Source organism: Aspergillus oryzae, chromosome 6, assembly GCF_000184455.2.
Source record: "Aspergillus oryzae RIB40 DNA, chromosome 6".
Lineage (NCBI taxonomy): Eukaryota > Fungi > Ascomycota > Eurotiomycetes > Eurotiales > Aspergillaceae > Aspergillus > Aspergillus oryzae.
The window spans coordinates 1,174,759-1,194,786 of NC_036440.1; the positions used below are offsets into that span (position 1 = coordinate 1,174,759).

The 20,028-nt window shown below is 47.9% G+C and overlaps 10 protein-coding genes across 10 annotated transcripts; 5 read left to right on the top strand and 5 right to left on the bottom strand.

Annotated features, from left to right (window-relative positions):
• Positions 1 to 531: 531 nt before the first annotated feature.
• On the bottom strand, positions 532 to 1,299 carry AO090020000258 (uncharacterized protein; the record flags this gene model as incomplete). The annotated part of the gene is made up of 4 exons (XM_023238084.1): positions 532 to 564; positions 639 to 748; positions 802 to 1,080; positions 1,137 to 1,299. 4 exons carry the CDS (start codon positions 1,297 to 1,299, stop codon positions 532 to 534), a joined length of 585 nt encoding a protein of 194 aa, XP_023092767.1.
• A 3,363-nt stretch (positions 1,300 to 4,662) lies between these two features.
• AO090020000257 (NAD(P)/FAD-dependent oxidoreductase) lies at positions 4,663 to 5,937 on the top strand (the record flags this gene model as incomplete). Its single annotated transcript, XM_023238085.1, has 3 exons — positions 4,663 to 4,897; positions 4,949 to 5,737; positions 5,792 to 5,937. 3 exons carry the CDS (start codon positions 4,663 to 4,665, stop codon positions 5,935 to 5,937), a joined length of 1,170 nt encoding a protein of 389 aa, XP_023092766.1.
• A 280-nt stretch (positions 5,938 to 6,217) lies between these two features.
• AO090020000256 (Gfo/Idh/MocA family protein) lies at positions 6,218 to 8,081 on the bottom strand (the record flags this gene model as incomplete). The annotated part of the gene is made up of 3 exons (XM_023238086.1): positions 6,218 to 6,741; positions 6,822 to 7,350; positions 8,019 to 8,081. 3 exons carry the CDS (start codon positions 8,079 to 8,081, stop codon positions 6,218 to 6,220), a joined length of 1,116 nt encoding a protein of 371 aa, XP_023092765.1.
• A 51-nt stretch (positions 8,082 to 8,132) lies between these two features.
• Positions 8,133 to 9,233, bottom strand: AO090020000255 (uncharacterized protein; the record flags this gene model as incomplete). Its single annotated transcript, XM_023238087.1, has 2 exons — positions 8,133 to 8,204; positions 8,262 to 9,233. 2 exons carry the CDS (start codon positions 9,231 to 9,233, stop codon positions 8,133 to 8,135), a joined length of 1,044 nt encoding a protein of 347 aa, XP_023092764.1.
• A 712-nt stretch (positions 9,234 to 9,945) lies between these two features.
• On the top strand, positions 9,946 to 11,005 carry AO090020000254 (alpha/beta hydrolase; the record flags this gene model as incomplete). Its single annotated transcript, XM_001824550.1, has 3 exons — positions 9,946 to 10,048; positions 10,102 to 10,388; positions 10,454 to 11,005. The coding sequence occupies 3 exons, from the start codon at positions 9,946 to 9,948 to the stop codon at positions 11,003 to 11,005; spliced, it is 942 nt and encodes a 313-aa protein (XP_001824602.1).
• Positions 11,006 to 12,103: 1,098 nt separating this feature from the next.
• Positions 12,104 to 12,868, top strand: AO090020000252 (uncharacterized protein; the record flags this gene model as incomplete). The annotated part of the gene is made up of 1 exon (XM_023238088.1): positions 12,104 to 12,868. The coding sequence occupies one exon, from the start codon at positions 12,104 to 12,106 to the stop codon at positions 12,866 to 12,868; it is 765 nt and encodes a 254-aa protein (XP_023092763.1).
• A 369-nt stretch (positions 12,869 to 13,237) lies between these two features.
• Positions 13,238 to 14,758, top strand: AO090020000251 (uncharacterized protein; the record flags this gene model as incomplete). The annotated part of the gene is made up of 4 exons (XM_023238089.1): positions 13,238 to 13,334; positions 13,391 to 14,152; positions 14,335 to 14,482; positions 14,545 to 14,758. 4 exons carry the CDS (start codon positions 13,238 to 13,240, stop codon positions 14,756 to 14,758), a joined length of 1,221 nt encoding a protein of 406 aa, XP_023092762.1.
• Positions 14,759 to 15,426: 668 nt separating this feature from the next.
• AO090020000250 (uncharacterized protein) lies at positions 15,427 to 15,784 on the top strand (the record flags this gene model as incomplete). Its single annotated transcript, XM_023238090.1, has 2 exons — positions 15,427 to 15,741; positions 15,776 to 15,784. The coding sequence occupies 2 exons, from the start codon at positions 15,427 to 15,429 to the stop codon at positions 15,782 to 15,784; spliced, it is 324 nt and encodes a 107-aa protein (XP_023092761.1).
• Positions 15,785 to 15,847: 63 nt separating this feature from the next.
• On the bottom strand, positions 15,848 to 16,602 carry AO090020000249 (uncharacterized protein; the record flags this gene model as incomplete). The annotated part of the gene is made up of 2 exons (XM_023238091.1): positions 15,848 to 15,850; positions 15,961 to 16,602. 2 exons carry the CDS (start codon positions 16,600 to 16,602, stop codon positions 15,848 to 15,850), a joined length of 645 nt encoding a protein of 214 aa, XP_023092760.1.
• Positions 16,603 to 17,900: 1,298 nt separating this feature from the next.
• On the bottom strand, positions 17,901 to 18,524 carry AO090020000248 (uncharacterized protein; the record flags this gene model as incomplete). The annotated part of the gene is made up of 2 exons (XM_023238092.1): positions 17,901 to 17,910; positions 18,076 to 18,524. The coding sequence occupies 2 exons, from the start codon at positions 18,522 to 18,524 to the stop codon at positions 17,901 to 17,903; spliced, it is 459 nt and encodes a 152-aa protein (XP_023092759.1).
• Positions 18,525 to 20,028: the final 1,504 nt, after the last annotated feature.

Below are 20,028 nucleotides of genomic sequence, written 5' to 3' on the forward strand. Positions count from 1 at the left end.
CACTTTTGCTTATATCAATAATGTGAAGATATGAGCGTCGGCGTTTCCGGAATGTTCTAGTTTTATTCGCGAGTTGTGTCCTTCGAGCACCATGCTGTAAGTAACCCGAATACAGTTTGTGATCGAGCATAAGTGATGCCTAACTCAGCTAACGTCAGCACAGGTTCTAGGTCGCATGTCATCACCTGACCTTACATCTTGATGGGGATCTTGAACCACGACCCAACACTCGATTAGGAGTTTGTCTAGAGTATTACTGGTCAGCTCAGGATCTTGGACCATTATGTAATTGTCAATTGTCAATTAAGAATTGGCTATATCATTATCACATCAAGGTCTAGCAACAAAATGTGGAAAAGAAAGCAAAAGCATCAATAAGATAACACATCAAAGGGAGAGACATGAACAGATATGTATAAATGTAACAGAAAAAGACGCAAGATCTCATGATTTAAATATAATGATATCCGAAACGTAACCCGAAGGGTGAAGAAGGAAAGTCATGGGGTCGTTCAAAGATTAGTCCTTTGTTCAGCTGGTGTGTGGCCTTGGACAGTCCGAAAGCTATCTAGCTCACAGTAACATCACTTCTAAAGGTTGTGGCAGGTACCAGAGATCTGGGTCTGGGGAGGACCGACGTCAACAGTCTGGACACCGGTGACAGTGGTCACACTGCTGTCAATACCATTGAAGGTACACGAAACACCTGGGCGGTGCGACTCGATGTGAGAAATGCTGAGAGGGTTCGCTGGAATAGTTGTCAGTCTATGGGCTAGTAAAGATCAGGTCGGGTATACGTACAGATCTGAGTCGCGACACCGTTGACCGGGAAGACCTGGGTGAACTGGCCATCTGCTGCGCCAACGAAAGTGATTACCACATCCTCGTCATTTTCCCGACGCTCGTGCTGGGTGAGAGGAACTGCGCCAACGGCGCATGAACCCGAGATCTGTGTCTGGGGAGGACCAACGTCTACAGTCTCTGCATTGGAAACAACAGTGACGCTCTTGTCAATGCCATCGAACACGCATGAAACGCCGTTGGTGCTGGAGGCGATGTGGGAGATGCTCAGAGGGTTGGCTGGGATGGTCAGAGATACTTCACGAGCTCAAGCGTACTCAGTCAGATCTACTTACTGATGGCGACGCTGCTTCCGTCAGTTGGGAAGTCCTGAGTAAACTGAGCGTCGGCTGCACCGATGAAAGTGATGGGGACTGAGCCTTGGGTTCGAGGGATGCTGGCGCCATTGACACCGGCGACAAGCGCAGCGACGAGGGCAGAGGTGGAAGAAAACTTCATCTTGAATGGTTGGTTTGTGAGGAGATGGGTGGCCTTTGGTTGGTCTTGTACTGGAGAAGTAGTAGTGAAGATGCTTGATGTTGATCTGAAAATGAGAATTGAAGCAGCAGTCACTGGGGTTTATATAGACATCTCGAGGCAAGCTGCTGGTAGGAACTGCAGGACAACTCAGCCATCTCTAGAGGCGGCCTTGAAGTTGCCTCAATGTTACTATTTCCAGAACACATCACAAATACGAAGCCATCCGTGGATAGAATGAGACATAGCCATTCGTGTTGTCTCCCAAAGTAGGTATTGTCGGCCCGACACCTAAGAGCCCCATGCAACAACGACAACGTTATTGTCATATGGTTGTCATCTGAACAGCTCACTGCCCCAACATGATGGATATCAGATCCGAACCGACCTGTAGAAGAGCAGTATACACCTACAGCGGCCAATCGAGACTCCGACAGTTGCCAGAGTACATGGTTGGCCTTATTTCCGTGCCACTTCTCTAGGTTTAGCCCTATGCTAAATATATCGCACGTTCATATCTGTGTTGCCGAATTTGGCTAATTCACAGCCTTCATCTGCGGGCAACCATGGGTCATCTCAGTGACGTCGCCTCTTCGGATGCACCCGACGTTGCGATCACCTGGGCTCTACAATACTATTATTTAGGAAAAGAAGCTAAATTGCTAGTATTGGTAAGGCGAGACCTTGGCCTACCCCATTTGGATCCAGTTCAAGAGGTGGGGTGATATGCTCCTATCCGAAGCACTTGCCATGCCATTTGGTCATGGCGAGCCTGACCTAAAGTATCACTTTTTCTGCCTGTGATTTTGAGTTGGTAGAATAGTGAGGCCTGAAGTTGCACGTTATTCTTCTGAATTTTGAAATGTGTTAGTACCTGTATACGACCCTCAGGGATTGAACTTTCGTGATATGACTTCAAAGTGGACCAAATATACTTGAGTTTAGTACAGTATCTGGGTGCAGGAGATTCCAAACGGGCACCACTTTTAGGTAGTAAAGTAATCCATAACTAGAATGTGCGGAACTCTTCGGATGTCATGTCAGCGATCTACACGGAAGTGGCGGACTGGAAGACCGAACCCCGGATTTTCACTGAATACCTATTGTATGCTAGTGCTAATGATAAGCCTCGAGTGAAAGCCGGCCATTGCGGCGGAGATGCTGACAGTTGTGGGCTTTGCCAGATCAGCGTGCCTACCCAATATCTACACGGCATGAATGCTCCCTGCAAGCAAGCGTACCGCTTAGCTGGATCCGATGAAGTTGTCAGGAAATATCTATCAATAGGACCATCTCTTCTGGTGGCTTGTCCATATGTAAGAGAGCCCAGTGTCTACACAATATATCGGAGCGGCATATACGAGGTTGAGAGGGGAAACAGTAGACTCGAGAAGTCGCCGAATCCTTTTATTCCATAGACTCAACACAGCCCGGACTCGCATGTACATGCATTGCCTAATATCCGAGACACCTGTATATTTATGGATAGACATTTTTCGCCTGTCCTGTTATAGTAATCAGTGCTCAGTATACGTAGAGGCCTAAGGTTACTACTGGTAGACTTGGTGTTCAGATCGTCAATTCCCCGCACCCAACACGAGCCAAGTCAGCATGTAGGTTTACCGATGGGGATGGGCCACTAATATGATAGGTTATATTCACGTTATATACTAAAATCTGACGTTGGGGCATCTTTTTGTCCGAGCCCTACCGGGAGCCGCACGCATGCACTCCGCCTCCGTCAGCCTCGTGCACAGCCTGGGATCCTTGTCTGTCTACGTGTAAGACCATTTCCGACCCTCGATAAACCTTCTCAGTTAACAGCGGTATCAGGGCAAACGTAATCATTCATCTGATGCTAAATCTAGATAATTAGGTACTTCATTTTGTACTTCTACATGTCTGCCATCCTCGTATAACGCTTGTTTTCCCACGGTCGTGCGCATATCGCGGCCTAACGATCATAAAGTCAGCATACGTGTATGGATATTACTAAGACCTGTACTTTATCTGTCAGTGTGAAGACCAGCTCAAGTGCCCCACAAACGATACGATATGTCAATACTTCTGCCTGACATGAGGACATAGTCGGAGACCTAATCGAACGTCCCAGTGGAGCAGATCCCGATGTCGCTCATACATACGACACCGACTGCTTCAAAATAGTATTCGATCAAGCCGATATCGAGGTTCATGCGCTACTTCACGTTGCGGACGAGTTCATCCAGCATTCGGCAGTGGGCTCTGAAGTGTGGATCTTGAAACAGCTGGGCCTTGGTAGTTAAGACTCCAGGTACACTAAGCCCCGAGGAGTGCCTTAAATCCCCAGAAACGCCTACGTGAAATATCGGATCTCTAAGATGGCTGGTTCTATTGATACCCATACTGAGGCCAGTGGAGCAGGAGTCCCAGTCAAAGGGGTTCCAACCATGTCAACAGCTTCCTGAGGCTATACCTGCTGTTAAGTTGCATAAGACCAGTTGCATTTACTATTTTCTGACAAGGGTAGCACGCTCACAGCACCAATCGTGTATTCTCTTTTCGTCTGATCACATCACAGATTCTATGTCACAGGTTTATAGAATCACCGCATACCAAGCAGTCTTAGGCGTATGGGGGTTCTGCTTGCCCAAACCCCAGGCCACATTGGTTAGTAATACTCCATGACAGTTGTACAGTTCCAGCTAGCCACCCTTTGAGCTTTAAGCCTAATACCTTCATAAATCCAATCTTAATTAATCGTCCATAGCTTTTGAGTTCCCTAAGGTTCCGATGAACCACTCGGTTATGGGTTTGGGAGAGGAACCATCCGCAAAACTTGTCATACAACTAAATTGAATTTAGCAGTCAAACAGGGAGAATTAGTTGCATATTATATATGCAAACGGTAAGTCATGGAATAGCAGCCTTGTTTGTTTTGGCGTTTTACTTCATCACTCGAGTTTACGTGGCCTGGTAGAGTCGTGACATAATCGAAGCTCCGCGATGAAACCCCAATGTAACCACGAAGCATTACCAGTGCTCATGGACTTCTACCAATCAACTCGAGCTACAACGCTTTGCTGGAATAAATGAACCGAATGCGGTGACAGCTGTCATTCGATACCTGGGAAAGAAACTGTGTCAACAAACTTTTCAGCTCGATCCAAACTATATCTCAAAGTATCCCGCCAAAGTCGTAGGCTCATGGGAGTACTCAATACAACCCATTTGACGTTCTTGGCAGTAAGGGAAGCAAAGTATTTCTATCTTATAAGAACAAATGAATAGTAAAATGGATCCTATCTTAGGCTCTCTCCCGTTGTCTTTGAAACTAGTTCAACGCTGCTGGGACCGTCGCCAAACATGATGTTCACCTGCAACTGGACTGCGCTTTTGTGCGCTCTACTCTCCATTCTTTCAGTCTGTGTAGCAGATATACCTCAGACAAACTATGACGTGATCATCATTGGTGGTGGCCCTTCTGGCCTCAGCGCAGCGAGTGCCCTGTCGCGTGTCCTGCGGAAATCAGTCCTCTTCGACTCTGGCGAGTACCGCAACAACCCTACTCGGCACATGCATGATGTTATTGGAAACGACCGTGAGTATATCTCTCTTTATTCAACCATGTAGTACGCTAAAGTGGCATTAGATGTCGTACCCGCCGAGTTTCGGAAGACCGCCCGCGAGCAAATTTCGTTTTACAACATGACGACGTTCATAGATCAAAAGGTGACTAAGCTCGAGAAGACCGGGGACAACGCTTTCCAAGCGACTGTCGGGGACCAGCAATATACAGCTCGCAAGGTCATCCTCGGCAGCGGAGTGAAAGACGACCTGCCCGATGTCCCGGGTCTCCAGGAGGGTTTCGGAAAGGGTATCTTCTGGTGTCCGTGGTGCGACGGCTTTGAGCATCGTAATCAGTCTATGGGGGTTCTAGGAGATATTTCCGAAGCATACGGAGCTGTCCGAGAACTGCACCCGACCCTGAACAAGGATATCAGAATTTACGCCAACGGAACCAACACCACAGAGCAGATCGCCATCCTGGATAAGAACCACCCTAATTGGAGAAAGGTGTTCCAGGCCTACAATGTGACAGTCAATAACAAGCCCATCCTTAACATCACCCGTATTCAAGATGGAGCCGTTGTGAACGATCCTGCGATCCGGCTGGAGTTCGACAAGTTCCAAATCTATTTCGCCGACAACAGTTCTGAGGTGCGCGGCGCGTTCATCACGAACTATGGTACGTCGCAGAGGTCCGATCTGCCGGCTCAGCTCGGTGTGGAAATGCTGGGTTCCAAGATCAATACGTTGCGCAAGGGATTGCAGACTAGCGTCCCGGGAGTTTGGGGTGTTGGCGATGCCAACAGCGATAACAGTACTAATGTCCCCCATGGTATGTCTAGTGGGAAATCAGCGGCTGTGTACTGTCATGGTAAGCTTTGGTGTATATCTAATCTTTGATGTGTGGCCCACTGACCGTCTTCAGTTGAATTGGCTCAAGAGGAACTCGACCGCGACGCTGGATTGGAGAAGAGAGAAACCGAGTTTGATGCGGAATCTTTCCATGAGACCACCGAAAGACAGATGGGTAGTGAGATCCAGGACCTCTACAAGAGACTCAGCCGTCGTTAAGCTTTGTAGTATCCATATCGCGGTTGCCTCAGTTCCCTTGCGTCGTGTCCTCACACATTATACTACGGTGTGCATTGGTGAGAGTATATGAGATTGTCATCTAACACAGATACTGACAGAGACATAATAAGTAATTTTAATTAATTGATGATTGTGGAATACGGTATGCCATGTCACCAAGAAATGGCGTCCAAAATGACCTTGTAGTTGATTTGTAATGAACGCTTGGACTTTACGAACATAGTCGCTCGTTCGAAAGCGTATAATATTTGTTATTGGATTAGTGCCCCTCGACTTCCGCAGGATACCTCAAACTATTCTCCTCTCGTACCCTATCCATGACGTCCATAATTAGCAGCGTCTCATCCAGCGGCATGACATCTGACTCGGTCTCCCCCTTAGCCAAGTATCGAGCACAGGCATCCGCCTCCCAGAACAATCCGTGTCCAACTGGAATTTCAAAATCCTTCCTCTCCACTACCTCTGGACCCCCTTCCCCATATGTAACAACCGCAATGCTCAATGGCCGCGCAGCAGGTCCAAAAATCTGTATCTGGCCCTTATCCCCAAATATACGGACCCCGGGGTCGGTTGGGTCTGAAGCGACCCGAAGACTGGCGGTCGCTACACCCTGTGTTTTACTTTCTGGAAAGGTGACGATAACAGTAGCGGTTTCATCTACCCCTGTCGGTGCATATTTGACCAGGGAGCCAGAAACGTGTGGTGCTGGCTTGGAAGTACCAGACGCTGGTGGACTATCATGGTGTAGGATCTGAAAGATCCATGTTAGGGGGTATATGGCCACTACAGCGAAAGGTGTTAGTAGGGGAGCTCCATAACTGTTGACTTTGGCAAAGGTCTGCATTCATAGCGATGCCACTCACAATCAAGCAAAGCTCCACCCGCCAGCGCAGGATTCACCAATCGATGCTCCGTTCCGTAGAGCGTCTCAATATCCCTCCCTAAATTTCGATCCGAAACCACTCGCTGTACAGTTCCAATCGCCCCATCTTTTATAAGCTGTCTAACATACAACGTGAGCGGGAAGAAACGCGTCCACATCGCCTCCATCAGAAACAGTTTCTTCTCCCGAGCGAGCTGAACGAGAATGCGTGCTTGTGCTGCATTAACGGTAAATGCCTTTTCAAGTAAGACATGCTTTCCCGCAAGTAGAGCGGCGCGGGCATTTTGGTAATGATGCGAATGCGGCGTGGAGATGTAGACAATTTCAACAGTAGGGTCTGCGAGAAGGGACTCGTAGGATCCGTAAGCGGCTGTACTGGGTGGTGCATTCACAGCAGAGAGGAAGTCTTGAGCCTTTTGCAATGAGGTTGATGATGCGACGGCGACTAGGTTGTGGGTGACATCGTGGGCACCCTTTGTTGATGGGTCGATGAGGAGGTCTTTGGCGAACTCTTAACGATAGGTCTGGTCAGAATACATGTTAATTGAAATTGAATTAGAGCGGATGACGAACTTGTAGCGTTGTCGCCGGTTGCTGGTTGGGGACGTTAGGGTTAGTGGTGATCAGTTGACGTGGGTACTCAATGGTATTTGTTGAGAAGAGGACCTACATAAAATTCCCCAATTCACCATCTTGCTCATTTGCAGTCTTTCATAAGCCCAACGGTACCTTCAGCGGGATTAGGCGTACTTATAGGTCCCTAGGAGGCATTGAGGGGTCAATTAATTAACGGAGTTAATCTTAGCGCGTCACGTCATTCCTCGCGATAGTGACACTCAATATACTTGCTCTTGACCATTATGATTAAGTGAACAGGAACATCGCCTTGCTCATATTTAACTGGGACTTTTCCACGAAAAACCGAAAGATAACATCTTGCCAGCTCGCTTAAGCAACAAATCATGGTTTCCTAATCACAGTCTTATGTTCCTTTCCCCAGGTGACTCTAAACCACCTACGTCGACTTAACTATGCCCAATTGCCTGCTTCATGTCGGTTCGCCAGGTCGTGAAGAATGGCTGAGTTCCCCGTGCAACCATTTCCCGCGGCGCGTTCGTCATCTTAGCCATTAATCTAATGAGCCAGTCTTCCTTCGCGGTTTCAGTATCACTCGCACATCGCAGCTTGTTCTGCGTGGAAGTCGGGTCCACGAATGTCTGGAAAACTCTTCGGCGCTCATCTGAGTAAGTGTCAAGTATGCTGATAGGTTTCCCGTCGTGGATGACTAGCTCTAGCGCATCTGCAAGAGCTTCGGAGTCAATAAGACCAGTTGTGAGACCCATGGCTCCCATGGGCTGGATTTCTGAAAGTTAGTTCATAGCACTCTAGAGAATACTAAGGATGATGAGGTGATACATACGTTATTTAGATGAGCTGCATCACCGGCCAGAGCGCACCGACCACGGTTGAATGTAGAAGCGCAAAGTTGATGCACGCGATACGGGGACGCCCTAAGGACTTTGAAAGGAAGTGGTCTTGGGCCGGGAACGGCTTTAAGAAGAAGCTCTTCAATACTGTTTTCTGAAACTAGTTCATCATCTGTGCGTGCATCCGTAGGATCGACTGCTACCGTGCACCTCCATAGGCTTTCCGTGCCAGCCCGGGGCTCCTCCAGTGGCGACATCAGGCCATAGTAAATAGGGTCGACAAAAAGCGAGCTCGGAAACTTCTCATCAAACTCGACATCATCAAGCAGGACATCCATGGCCACAAGTCGTTCAGGCCAGCTATGGCCTTTGAAGCGAATTCCAAGGAGTCTTCTGGTAGTAGATCTTCCTCCATCCGCACCGACAAGGAACGAGCCTTGAAAATGTTCCTGATTGCCGCCTCCACGAATGGCAATCGCCGTCACGGAGTTTGAATCTTGTTCAATGGCCACAAGCTCTGCCCCAAGATGAACAGTAACCAGACCAGTCTCAAGGACCTTCTGATATAATAGATTCGTCAGCTTGGCCTGCTGAAGGTTGACCACTCCACTGTCCCAGTCTTCGTTGCCTACAATTGGCAAGCTCGCTAGTATGTCTCCGAATTTCTTTCCTCCCTTACCATCGTCTTCAAGTGGACTCCTCCAACACAGACCATGCGTAGTGAAGCCAGCCTTTTTGACATCGTCCAGGACCTTGGCGCGCTGAAGGGCATGCAGAGCAGCTGCGTAGTAAGAGCACGCACGGGGAGTAACGTTTAGCTTCTCCTCCTTCTCTAACACGTCGACATGGATGCCACTCTGGGCCAGTCTCAGTGCTGTAAGCAAGCCCACTGGTCCTGCGCCCACAACAATCACATTGGTCGGGCTAGCCTCGGCTTTGTTGGTGGAAGAAGGATTCGGTGTCATATCTTATGATACGATCGCTGGGTGATTATAGATGGAGAAAGATAAGGAGTAAGAGAGTTTGTTTCCTGTTGTTTCTGAATGACTGAGTATGAATGAACATCGCTTGGGCGTGGAAGGCTCCTACTTATAGGTTACTGTCTGCATGGATAACTGGATTTTGACACTCCGATGTGTATTGTAAGGGCTCGCTTCACCAGACACGGTAACCCCAACCTTCAATCATGGATTCCAGTACTAGCTGCATAGTGAGTCCGTTGAGACCCGCAAATAATACTCGTGTGGCTCCATCAGTCCTCGGTTATCCCAAAGGAGAATATCGAGCGCATCTTTTGCCAATTCACGTTTTCATTCCAACTCTTCATTATCCAAAGTTTGCTCTACTCCGAGACAGATCTACATCTGAATACCTCTATTGGATTGTTTTTCTGGGCATCTGAGGGAAAGGGAATGTGTTGTTGTAGATCCCCTGATACCAGAGTAATTCCCCCACCGTACCCGAAGAGCGATCAACATGCGTACCACACTACCCGAGACAACATGCACCACGTTATGACGACCATAGATTTCATAAAACAAATAATGTACAAAGTTGACTTCTATATTATGGAGCTATACCCCCGTAGATGCACCCAGGCTAATTGATCAGGCCACCTGCAAATTTCTCTATCTTCAGACTCGTGATATTCAATCAGTTCTATAGCTCATTCGCACAATGCCCTCAAAAGACTACGTTTACAAGACCTCTGGGTCTCTGGAGATTGCAGCCACCGTGTACTACCGCCAGGACGAACCCCGATCTTCCAAGAAACCAATTGGTGAGTCAAGGTCTACATTGGTGGAAACATACTTTCTAAACTTTGGCACTCAGCTATCGGATTCCATGCCGGTGGCTTCACCATCGGCTCGAGATTCCTCTTCAACTCGAATGAGATAGATGCGTTACTCGATTTTGGGTTTGTAGTCATCTCGGCAGATCACCGCTTATGTCCTCACGTATCATTGTATGACGGACCGATCGAAGATGCGAAGGATGCCTTCAACTGGGCAAGGACGACACTACCAGATCTGATTAAAAAGGATGTCAACATTGATATTGATGGTGATCGAATTGTCGCATTCGGCCAGTCTTCAGGTGGCACATTAGCTCTTCATCTGGTGAGCACAAGCTTCTTCTTCTCTGTTTTCCTCTAAGCAGACCGCATAACAAGATTGTTTTATAGGGAAGCCTTCCAAATCCACCACGCGCAATTGCCGCTTTCTACGCCGCCGCATACTTTTCCGACGAGATCTGGACGCAGCCGACTCCCGGTGCAGACATGATGCCTCCAATCGATAAAGCATTTGCAGAAAGCGTGTACGACGAGGCACCTGCCTCGATGACAATTGTGGCCCCTCAGCAATTCATCGCCCCAGGTACTATGCCGATGCCAAATCTCTCGGTACCCAGAGATGCCTGGATGGCACTGGCGTTCAAGGAAGGACAGCATCTGTCTCGTTGTGTTAAGGACGGAGACTTTGGTCGTGTCGATCCAGCTACATACTTCTCGCCCAAATTTCCGCCGACGGTGTTCTTGACCGGAACTGATGACACGTTCATCAATCCCAAGTTCTCGAAGCAGGCACATGCGCAGTTGTCGGGTTTGAAGGTAGAGACGAAGTTGGTTTTAGCCGAGGCAGGCCAGCATGGATACAATTTCGGGATGGAAAAGGATGATGTGCGATTCCAGGAAACTGTTCTTCCTGGATATGAGTTCTTGGCAGATCATGTATAGCGAGAGATCTAATCGATTGGTGTCTCAGTTCAATCCACTGATCATTTTCGCAAGTTTGCCATTCTGTTGAGTGACATAAGAATATTGTCGTATGGTTGCTAAAATACATAGTACATTGCCCTGTTTGTCAATAGCCTGGACTCAATCGGAGGGTACACCATTGACAGGTTCAAAAGCGTCCATGCAGTGGTATATCATACAGTATCCAGCTCTCTAGTTCTATTCCACCAGGGACGTGATCATGTGGTAAATCTAGATAGGAGGGCAAAAAGTTCCTCTTACCTTTTTTGGACACGCTTCAACTCCCGCTTAGTAATACATACACTAGTGCAGAACAGGAAGTCTGCGATGATCACCTGGGCCGTGACCCACTGGATTGTTTCGCTTTTGGGTCTTAATCTTCAGCATCTCCAGCTTTCTCCCCAACAACCCCATGCTCACATACCTTTGGAGTACAGTTAGAGCTTTCCCCAGAACATATGGCTGGAAATTTTAAAAATGCCCCGTGCTCGCAAAACTCCGCCCGAGCTGTACTGCTCAACATGTCAAACTATATTCGCTAGAAAAGAGCATTATCAACGACATCTACGAACACACACTAAAGAGAAGCCATTCGCTTGCACCTGGTGTGGCCAGACCTTTGGTCGAGTGTGAGATACCATTAATCTATATGTCAGAGTACAATGACTGACCAAGCGGAGAGATTCACTCACGCGGCATCACACGACGGTCCACCAAAATCCAGGGGTTGAAGGCCTTGGCGGCCTAGTTACTAGTAGGCGCAGGGTCATACAGGCATGTACTCGATGCAGTCAATCGAAGTTGCGGTGTGATGGAGATCGGCCGTGTAGACGTTGTCGTGACCAACAAAGTGTCTGCCATTATGGACCTTCTAAGCGGGCTCCAAACTTTGATGTCGGTGACCATGTCTCGGCAGAACCCCCCAAAGTCCCAAGTGGACAAGTTGCACCGGATGGGATGAACTATGAAAGACTTTATGCAGCAGAGTGTTCGGGTCCTGCGCAATATCCGGCGCCCCATGGCTTTACTCTACCACCGAGTCCCGAACGCTATAGTCCTCATGGTGAAGCCGAGGCAATGGTAACGATGAATGTCACATTAGCTCCAGATTTGTCCGCCGACCACCTCATTGACTTTGAAAGTTGGTTCAGTGTCCCTGCTGATAATGACTGTTGGCCGGATCTCACGTGCTACGACCAGGACTTCTCCGTGTTAGATATTGTTGGGCCATCGGTCACGGAAGGGTCGATGCAGAAGTCTTGGGATACCCAGAAGCGCAATGCCTCTCTACCACAGCCGAACATTACAGAGGTGTACAGACGTAATCAGGTCCCAGAAATTGACAAAGATGCCGTCGAACCAAGACATTACGACCCAGCCCGCGCGGAAGATGACGCCCAGCTGATCTTCCCGGATATGACTGTTATTCCTCGTGAGGATATTGAGGCAGAGAATCTCGCTCATGTTGAAGAGGTCTCAGCTGAAGTGACAAGCATTGTGTTTGAACTTGCCAATGACATGCAACTCAAGTCCAACTACCCACAATTCATTGAATTAAGAATCCCGCCGGCACCTGTGCTAAATGCTTGGGTTCAGCTATATTTTGAACATTTTCATCCTATGTTCCCTGTCCTACATAAGCCCACCTTCTCTACTTCTGGATCGAACCCTTTTCTAGTCCTCGCGGTTGCCGCTATCGGTGCTCACTTTTCAGACATACAAGGCGCACAACCATGCCTCAGAGCGATGCATGAGCTAATACGCCGCTATACATCCTATACAGTGAGAGTCACCGTCCCGTCTAGGAGCTCGGATGATACTGATAGGCGATGGAAAGTGTGAAAAGTTGAATTTGAGGAGTCGTGAACTCTGGATGACACAGACGATACTTCTGAATCAATTAGGTCTGATGTATTCCGGTGACCGGAGAGCTTTGGAGCTGGCCGAGATCTTCCAAGCTGTCCCAGTCACTCTTGCTCGGCGAAAACGCCTCTTTACGAATACGCTCCCACAAGAAAGGCTATGTCGACTAGAGCTTCCCATAGCCGATAAATGGCACGTCTCAATTCTTGACGAACAGCGTCGGCGTGCAGGATTCGCTATCTGGGTATCTTTTTTCCAGCCACTATCGCTAAAGCCTTGGAAATTCACTAATTCAAATGACAGCTCATTGATGCTGCGTATGACTACAACTTTGATCTATGCACTACGATGAAGGCAGATGAACTGCAGAACTGTTTCCCTCAACAAGATGGTCGCTGGGATGCTTCCAATGCCCAGGCCTGGGCGACCTTTGGAGAAGAGAATAGTACGCACGATGACATTCGGTGTTTGGTTATGCTTGGCTGACTTGCTATTCAATAGTCTCAATTCAAAACATAACCCTAGGCCAGGTGATCAACGGCAGGACTTGGCGATATGCCTGGTCGAAGACTGGAACGCTGGGAAAGCAGACCATCTTACAATATTTGGCGAACGTTGTCAATGGCAAAGATCACGTGTCACCTGCGTCTCCTAGTTTCTCACCAGAACAAAACCGTGCTGCTCTAGAAGCACTGGAGACACTGCTTGAGGAAACGGGAGATCAGGGCTACGGGCATTCATGGTCTGACCTGAAGGCGTCGGCGATCCATCGTGTCATGATCCTTTCGGCGCTTACACTTTATCACACACCAACATCACACATCGTACCTCTGGCTATAAAAGTGATTTACGGGAAGATGAATGATGACTCTTGGACGCTTACTATCGACCGATGGCGCAGCTCATCGTGCCAAGGGCGCACGGGTGTTTTATATGCCTCAAATCTTTTTGAGACAGTCCGGTCGGCACGTTGTATCCATTTCATGACCCCCGTGCTTCTCCTGAAAGCAGTCCTTGTCATGTGGCTGTACTCTATAATTCACGACCGGTTGAGACACGGTCGTGGATATCAACTAGAGATCCCATCAGTTGTACTGGATCTTAAAAGTCTCGATACACCAGCTACCAAGCAGTGGATCGCGAATGGGTCTAGTTGTATCAAGCTCCCGGGGATTAGCAACCTTCTGAGTCGGCAGGGCCGATGCAAGATGCTCGAAGAGTCTGTCGTCGTCATGCGCTCTCTCAGAGCATGGGGTATTAGCAGTATGTATGCACAGCTACTGGAACGGCTACGACTGGTCGAAGACATGCAGCCTGCAGAGCTTGCAACAATATGATAAATCAAGACTAATTGAGGCTATTCTGACTGTCATGCCGCTATAATGCCACCTATGTGTACATATCTTGACGGTCCGCTTTCTTGAATACCTTGAATGTTGGCATAGCTATTGCAAGCTCTAACGCAACATCCGTCATCATATCGTTGTGTTTCCACTCAGACATATTCCCCCGAGAACAGGGACTCGGACGTATCTTGTTGAGACAGATGTCTCGGTCAGATCATCACAAATTTAAGATTAAAGTCTCCATGATGTAGGTAACGTTTGATGGTTCACTTGCCGAGCCAATGACATATAAGGCAATCTTTGATTTAGTCGTATAGCCCTGTGGACTCAAAGCCTCGAAAGATATTTGAAGGATTCTCAGCCGAAGACATCAACCCCTGGAGCCCCCAGAGACCCATTCATGCCGATATGCTTTATATCAGCTGAAGAGCCATACTACCACTTACTTGTCTCGGCGACAAGCAACGGAATAGCCAAGGAAGGGACAGAAAGATGCTATTGTAGGGATATATACCAAACATGAATACACATTTCTCTATTTGCACTGCTTCTACCTTTCCTAGATTTGCCAGATCAGCAGATAACAGTGTCTGGCAAACGTAGGTTTATCAGGTATAGACTTGGAGCTCTGCTTCAATACAAGAATAAATTTCCCATTCTTCAAAGGAAGAGACACCCCGTGAGATAAAAAAGACTTATGATAATTTGTTTGGGCTCGAGGATATCCCACATCACCTGACGGAGCTTTTATCAGGATATGTGTAGGCTGATCACAACCTGGTTCAAACGAGATGGTTGGGTAAGGACCCAGAGGAAGGCAGCCACATTAGAAGAGGGTGGGCTATTACTATCATAAAAAAAAAAAAAAAAAAAAAAAAAACGAGACTCGTTGGATATATCATAAATACTAGGAAATGAGAATTTTAATCTTTACCATTGAGTGATCTCGACGGAGTACAAGGCCAGGAACTGAATCCACTATTACGCCACGATGGAACGCTAAACAGAGTAAAATAACTTTAAATATACGCCGCAATCGCCCAGGATTAATTGGTCCACGAGGGCCTGGCCGTCTGAAAAGAGTTCCGTCAAGTTCGGATTGGGATTTGCCGTAGACGTTGGTTCGTCTAGGACAACACCAGTTTCCCGAAGTGAGTTCATCTCCTCCTCATTTGGGGTGCCATGACAGGAATGATACTCCTTCATGCGCCTCACCCAGTAGTCCGTGAGGAAGCTTGGGAACTATCCGAGAAATTGTCTGTAGGCGGAAAGGATGTCGACCATAAGGCTTTCGAGATCCTGCAACAAGTACCTCTCCTCGTGACAAATTTCAGCTATGTCGTCTGGTGCCATCTGACGCCACGGGTGGTTACAGGTGTGGGTGATGCCTATACAGTTGAAAGTCAGGAAGCGAAGGATATCCACGGCAAGTTGGTTGAAGTGCTTGGGGTTCCTGTCGAATGTGACGATGAGCCAGGTTATGATTTGGGCTGTTTGGTCGGCATAGTGCGAATATGTCCTTCTTATACCCCAATTACAGGCAAGATAGTTACCACGTAGAAAGATAGTGATCCCACGGCATCCACCCGTAGAACGGGCGCAGCAGCAGGCATCACTGGTGTTGTCAAGTAACAATCTGCGCAACAACCTTTTCGAATCGATAGGCAACATGAGCAAATGTAAAACCCAGTCCTTCTCCGGAAAAGAGGGCATGTTTAGACCTACGGCAAACCCGACAAAGTGGAGCGCTGGCGTATTTTCACACAACCGATACGGCTGAGCGCCTTTTCCCAACAGCCAGGCTGCCTCTTCTAGGATGTACTTGAAGTAGAGACCGGTTTCACATCTCTTGGTCATGAGGAGGGTCCTGCCGCGGACACACGGTACATCCACATCTCGAAAACCCGCTTCCCACACTCGATCCGCGATTGTGTAATTATGGCCCAAAGCTTCATAAACAGACCATGGATAGGGTTCAATAGCCCCGCTCAAATCGATGTTCTTAGCTCTCAAGATTTGAATTACTTGTTGGGTCTGAAGGTCGATGAGGACATCGGGTCGGATTTTCAACTCCGACAATTCATCGACGGACAAGTGTGCCTCTGCGAGAAGCTGCAGGCGCTTTCTGCGGTCAACCAAGGCTTGGATAATTAGGTCTGCAATTTTGGAATTCGGATGCCGTGTGGCTGCCCAGAGCTCTCCATATCCCACAATGACATTTCCGGTTTCTATCAGGATGCAGACACTGCTTTCGCAATCGAAGTCGAGGGCTGCGTAAAGCTCATACTCGTGCGCCTTATAGCCAGCTTGGAGCAATAGTAACACACCCTCGGGCCAGTTTGCATACAAAAGAATCCAGTCTTTCATGTCGGCCCGCTGACGGATCAAACTATGAAGTTGAGCCGTTGACCTGGTCACTAGAGGAACAGTCTCCTCTGGGAACTCGCTAGCTGTAAGAGATTTTTAACATTAGTTCAGGCATTTCCCTTGCATTGTATTTCTCATTCAAATGCTATCATCCACCGATACCAAACGAGGAGGTAGAAGAAGCTCTTGATGATTACTAACCTGCACGGCCAGTTGCTTGTTCAAGCTGCTCTAACATATGCATCGTGTGATCTAAGCTGATCATGGAAGACTCAAACGACAGAGAAGAATAGCGAGAGCATGTCAGAGGAAACGCCCAAGAGGTAACATGACCGCCAGCATTCAGCATGTCTTCCCAAGTTCAATGACCGCTTGCTCCCCTCTTACATTGCGCGTTGCCCGATATTTGTCAGTCAGCAAGTCTAATGGCGTTCGCCCAGAATTATCCTCACACGTAGGTGAGCAGCCGGCCTGAAGCAAGTATTTCTTCAGGTCATGCCAATCTGTGCACTCTTTTGGTGGGGTCATTGGATAGTAAAAGGCTAGCACCTGTTAATCTAGTTAGACATTGCGAAAGGTAAATGATCATAGTACACTCGCTCCGAAAGCAAAAATACAAAACAGGGGACTCAACGGCTAGCAAGGAAGGTGTGGCTTACGTGTAACATGGTCATTCCATTTGGTAGAGTGTCCGAAGGCGAAGCGGCACCGTCTTTGAACATCTGGGCGAGTGTTACAGGGTCTGCATGAGGCACCTCCATATTCCTCTGTACCCTGTGATAGCCGGAACGGCTCAGGTGTCTGATGAAGGTGAATGCTGGTGAGTATGCTGACACAACTGCGCGAAACTCGAGTTTTGGACTAATGGAAAGGCCTCCAGCTCCAATAGTGACCATGAAAGCCACTTTGACGGAGTAACTCAGGAACCTCGTACATAATACCGCTCGCGTATACGTGGAAGCCAGTTTCCTTTCCTTCATATAGAATGGGCACAAAGGTCTGTGAGGAGAGGCAGAGGGACCCGGGGGCCATGTATGGAATCCATCTTGGCCGCTATACGGGCAAGTGCATCGAGGCCGCCACCGATGTACTTCTGTTATCGATCGCGTTAGATCTTCGTTAATATCTCTTTGCATCCCTAAAGCCCACTGTAGAAAACTGGGGTTCGTAATTGGTTGTGCCTCGATCCGGAAGATATTGGCTTCCTGAGAGTCAAGCCTTAGCCTATAGATATTGAGCGGGGGACGCATCTCAAACCAGGCAACGTGTGCGCTCTGCAAGCAAATTAAACGAGTTGCCTATTCCAGTCTGTGCCTCGCTTAGTTCCTGTATCATGGTAACGATTCGGCTGGTATTAGAGGCGGTAGACGCGGTATGCGATAGAACAACGTTTATTTGATTCTGGTCGACAATCTCCATTGCCCTGGAATCCATTCAGCAACATACCAGCACTGCTGGGGGCCAGCAACTTACAATTGTAGGATATGCAAAGCAATGACAAGGCTTCCCTGCAATGAGGTTAATGATTCTTTGATTGACAATACCGTTTCCTTCCGAAATGGATACAACATCCGATTGACTTGACCTCTCAAGCCTGCCATTTTCCCATTCGACGAGGTCTTTCTGAACTTGGCTAGCATTGTATCGAGCTTGTGCATGCGTACTTGGCACCTTTTGATCAGGCCAGCGGCGCAGACAGCCTGTTGCGCCACTGAAGAGCTTTGGAACACTGATGCTTCAGCAAGTAAGCTATCTAGTCCTTCGAGTGTACCATTTAAGCTCTCCACAACCTCCACAGTGTTCTCGATATCCTCATAGCATGACTTGTATGGCCTGTAGTAAGCCAGTAGACCCTTACAAACACTGAGACCCAGTGATACAATTCCTGCCGCACTTGCCGTAATCGATAGCGGATCGGCCATGGTGTTTCCCACAGATTTTACGTCGTGTTAAATACCCTAGATAGGACTATTGTTGATCGCTATAGTCATATGTATTAGCCATATTCGTTCGATTAGGGGGACGTTGTAGGAACTGACAGCAGCAATGCCCTCCGTCAAATGTTCACCGGCGTGTCAGTTGTTAATGATTCAAATTCTAAATGATCAGACTAAGAACGTTTGATTGACTATATATGTTGCTGATTGATAATAATACTATAGTTGGCAAGCATGGGAACAAAAGGATTAATGATATAAAAGTGTCATCGTGGCTAAGCAGTTCTTGGGCTGCTATGGTTGCTTACTGTGGTACAAATTTATTCAGGGAATATATGCAATTGTTAATACTTCACGTTGGCGCCTGCGTCACCGCTTGGTAGCAATCTCAGACAGCTAGCATTTCACCAAGGGCAGGACGCCTTGCTGCCTCTCTATTCAAAGACAACACTTTGGATTTTACAAAGTACGGTTCGGGGCTGTGTCTACAGATGGATCGAACTACCCGTGCTGTGAGGGCTCTGATTATCGACGAAGCCGCATAGCTTCGCATACCGCTATGCGACGCTCCGTAGGGACTTTGTTTCCAAGATGGTGTGTGTTTGGCTTAGAATGACACATACCTAGTGTGCATTGGCCCTAGATAGAAAGATCAAGCTCAGTATACTCGGGAGTGTGTTTCCCGTCACAACACACTGAGGATTGGTTGTCGACGCGTCACCTGTGTCGCTGCTAGATATCTCGCTACTAGATATCCTCTGCCTTGACCGATGTTGATGTTTAATCGCTACTGTGTTTGCATTACGACTAGATTAAAGAATTCCAGGTCTCGTCAGGCTCGTGCATAGGCTGCATTTTCTAGAGGTAGTACCGGTAAATATGTATGACTGCCACTAAGTTCCATGTCACTACGTTACCTGTAAATGTGTATAGCTTTCTGGAGCCACATCCAAGACTACTACGTGTTACTCGCATCGTAGTACAAGGTGCGGGGCCAATATGGCTCAATAGTTTGTTAGACTGGCTCCAGGTAGCAAAGACGTTCATAGAATGGCTCCTTCTACCTTTTCAACTACAAATGTACATCGGACGGCTTTTTGAGCCAATCGTCCAGCTAATAATATTTGCGAACCTGGGGATTGCCGGTGGATGTGTTCTCTATTGCAAAGCAATAAAGTCGTTTTTCAGAGTCAAGGTTTCCCGTTATAATGCTTGATTGGTCGTTCTGACATTTTTATGAATGCAGAACATAGGCCTTGCTACCTGTGTGCGACAGGCTTCTAGGAGCGACCCAGGAATGGCGGCAATGGGTTGCCGACCATCGTTGTGTGTACGAGTGTCTCAAGTATTGCCTGCCTCTTCACACTGCAAGTGAGATAGCACAGTCATCGATCACCCAAGTTGTCGTGCTTGGCTGCTACCTAGTATTCCTTCTTCAATAGCTCACTGATCTTCTTCCCTTACTACTAGGGCTTGCTTGCGGCAATAC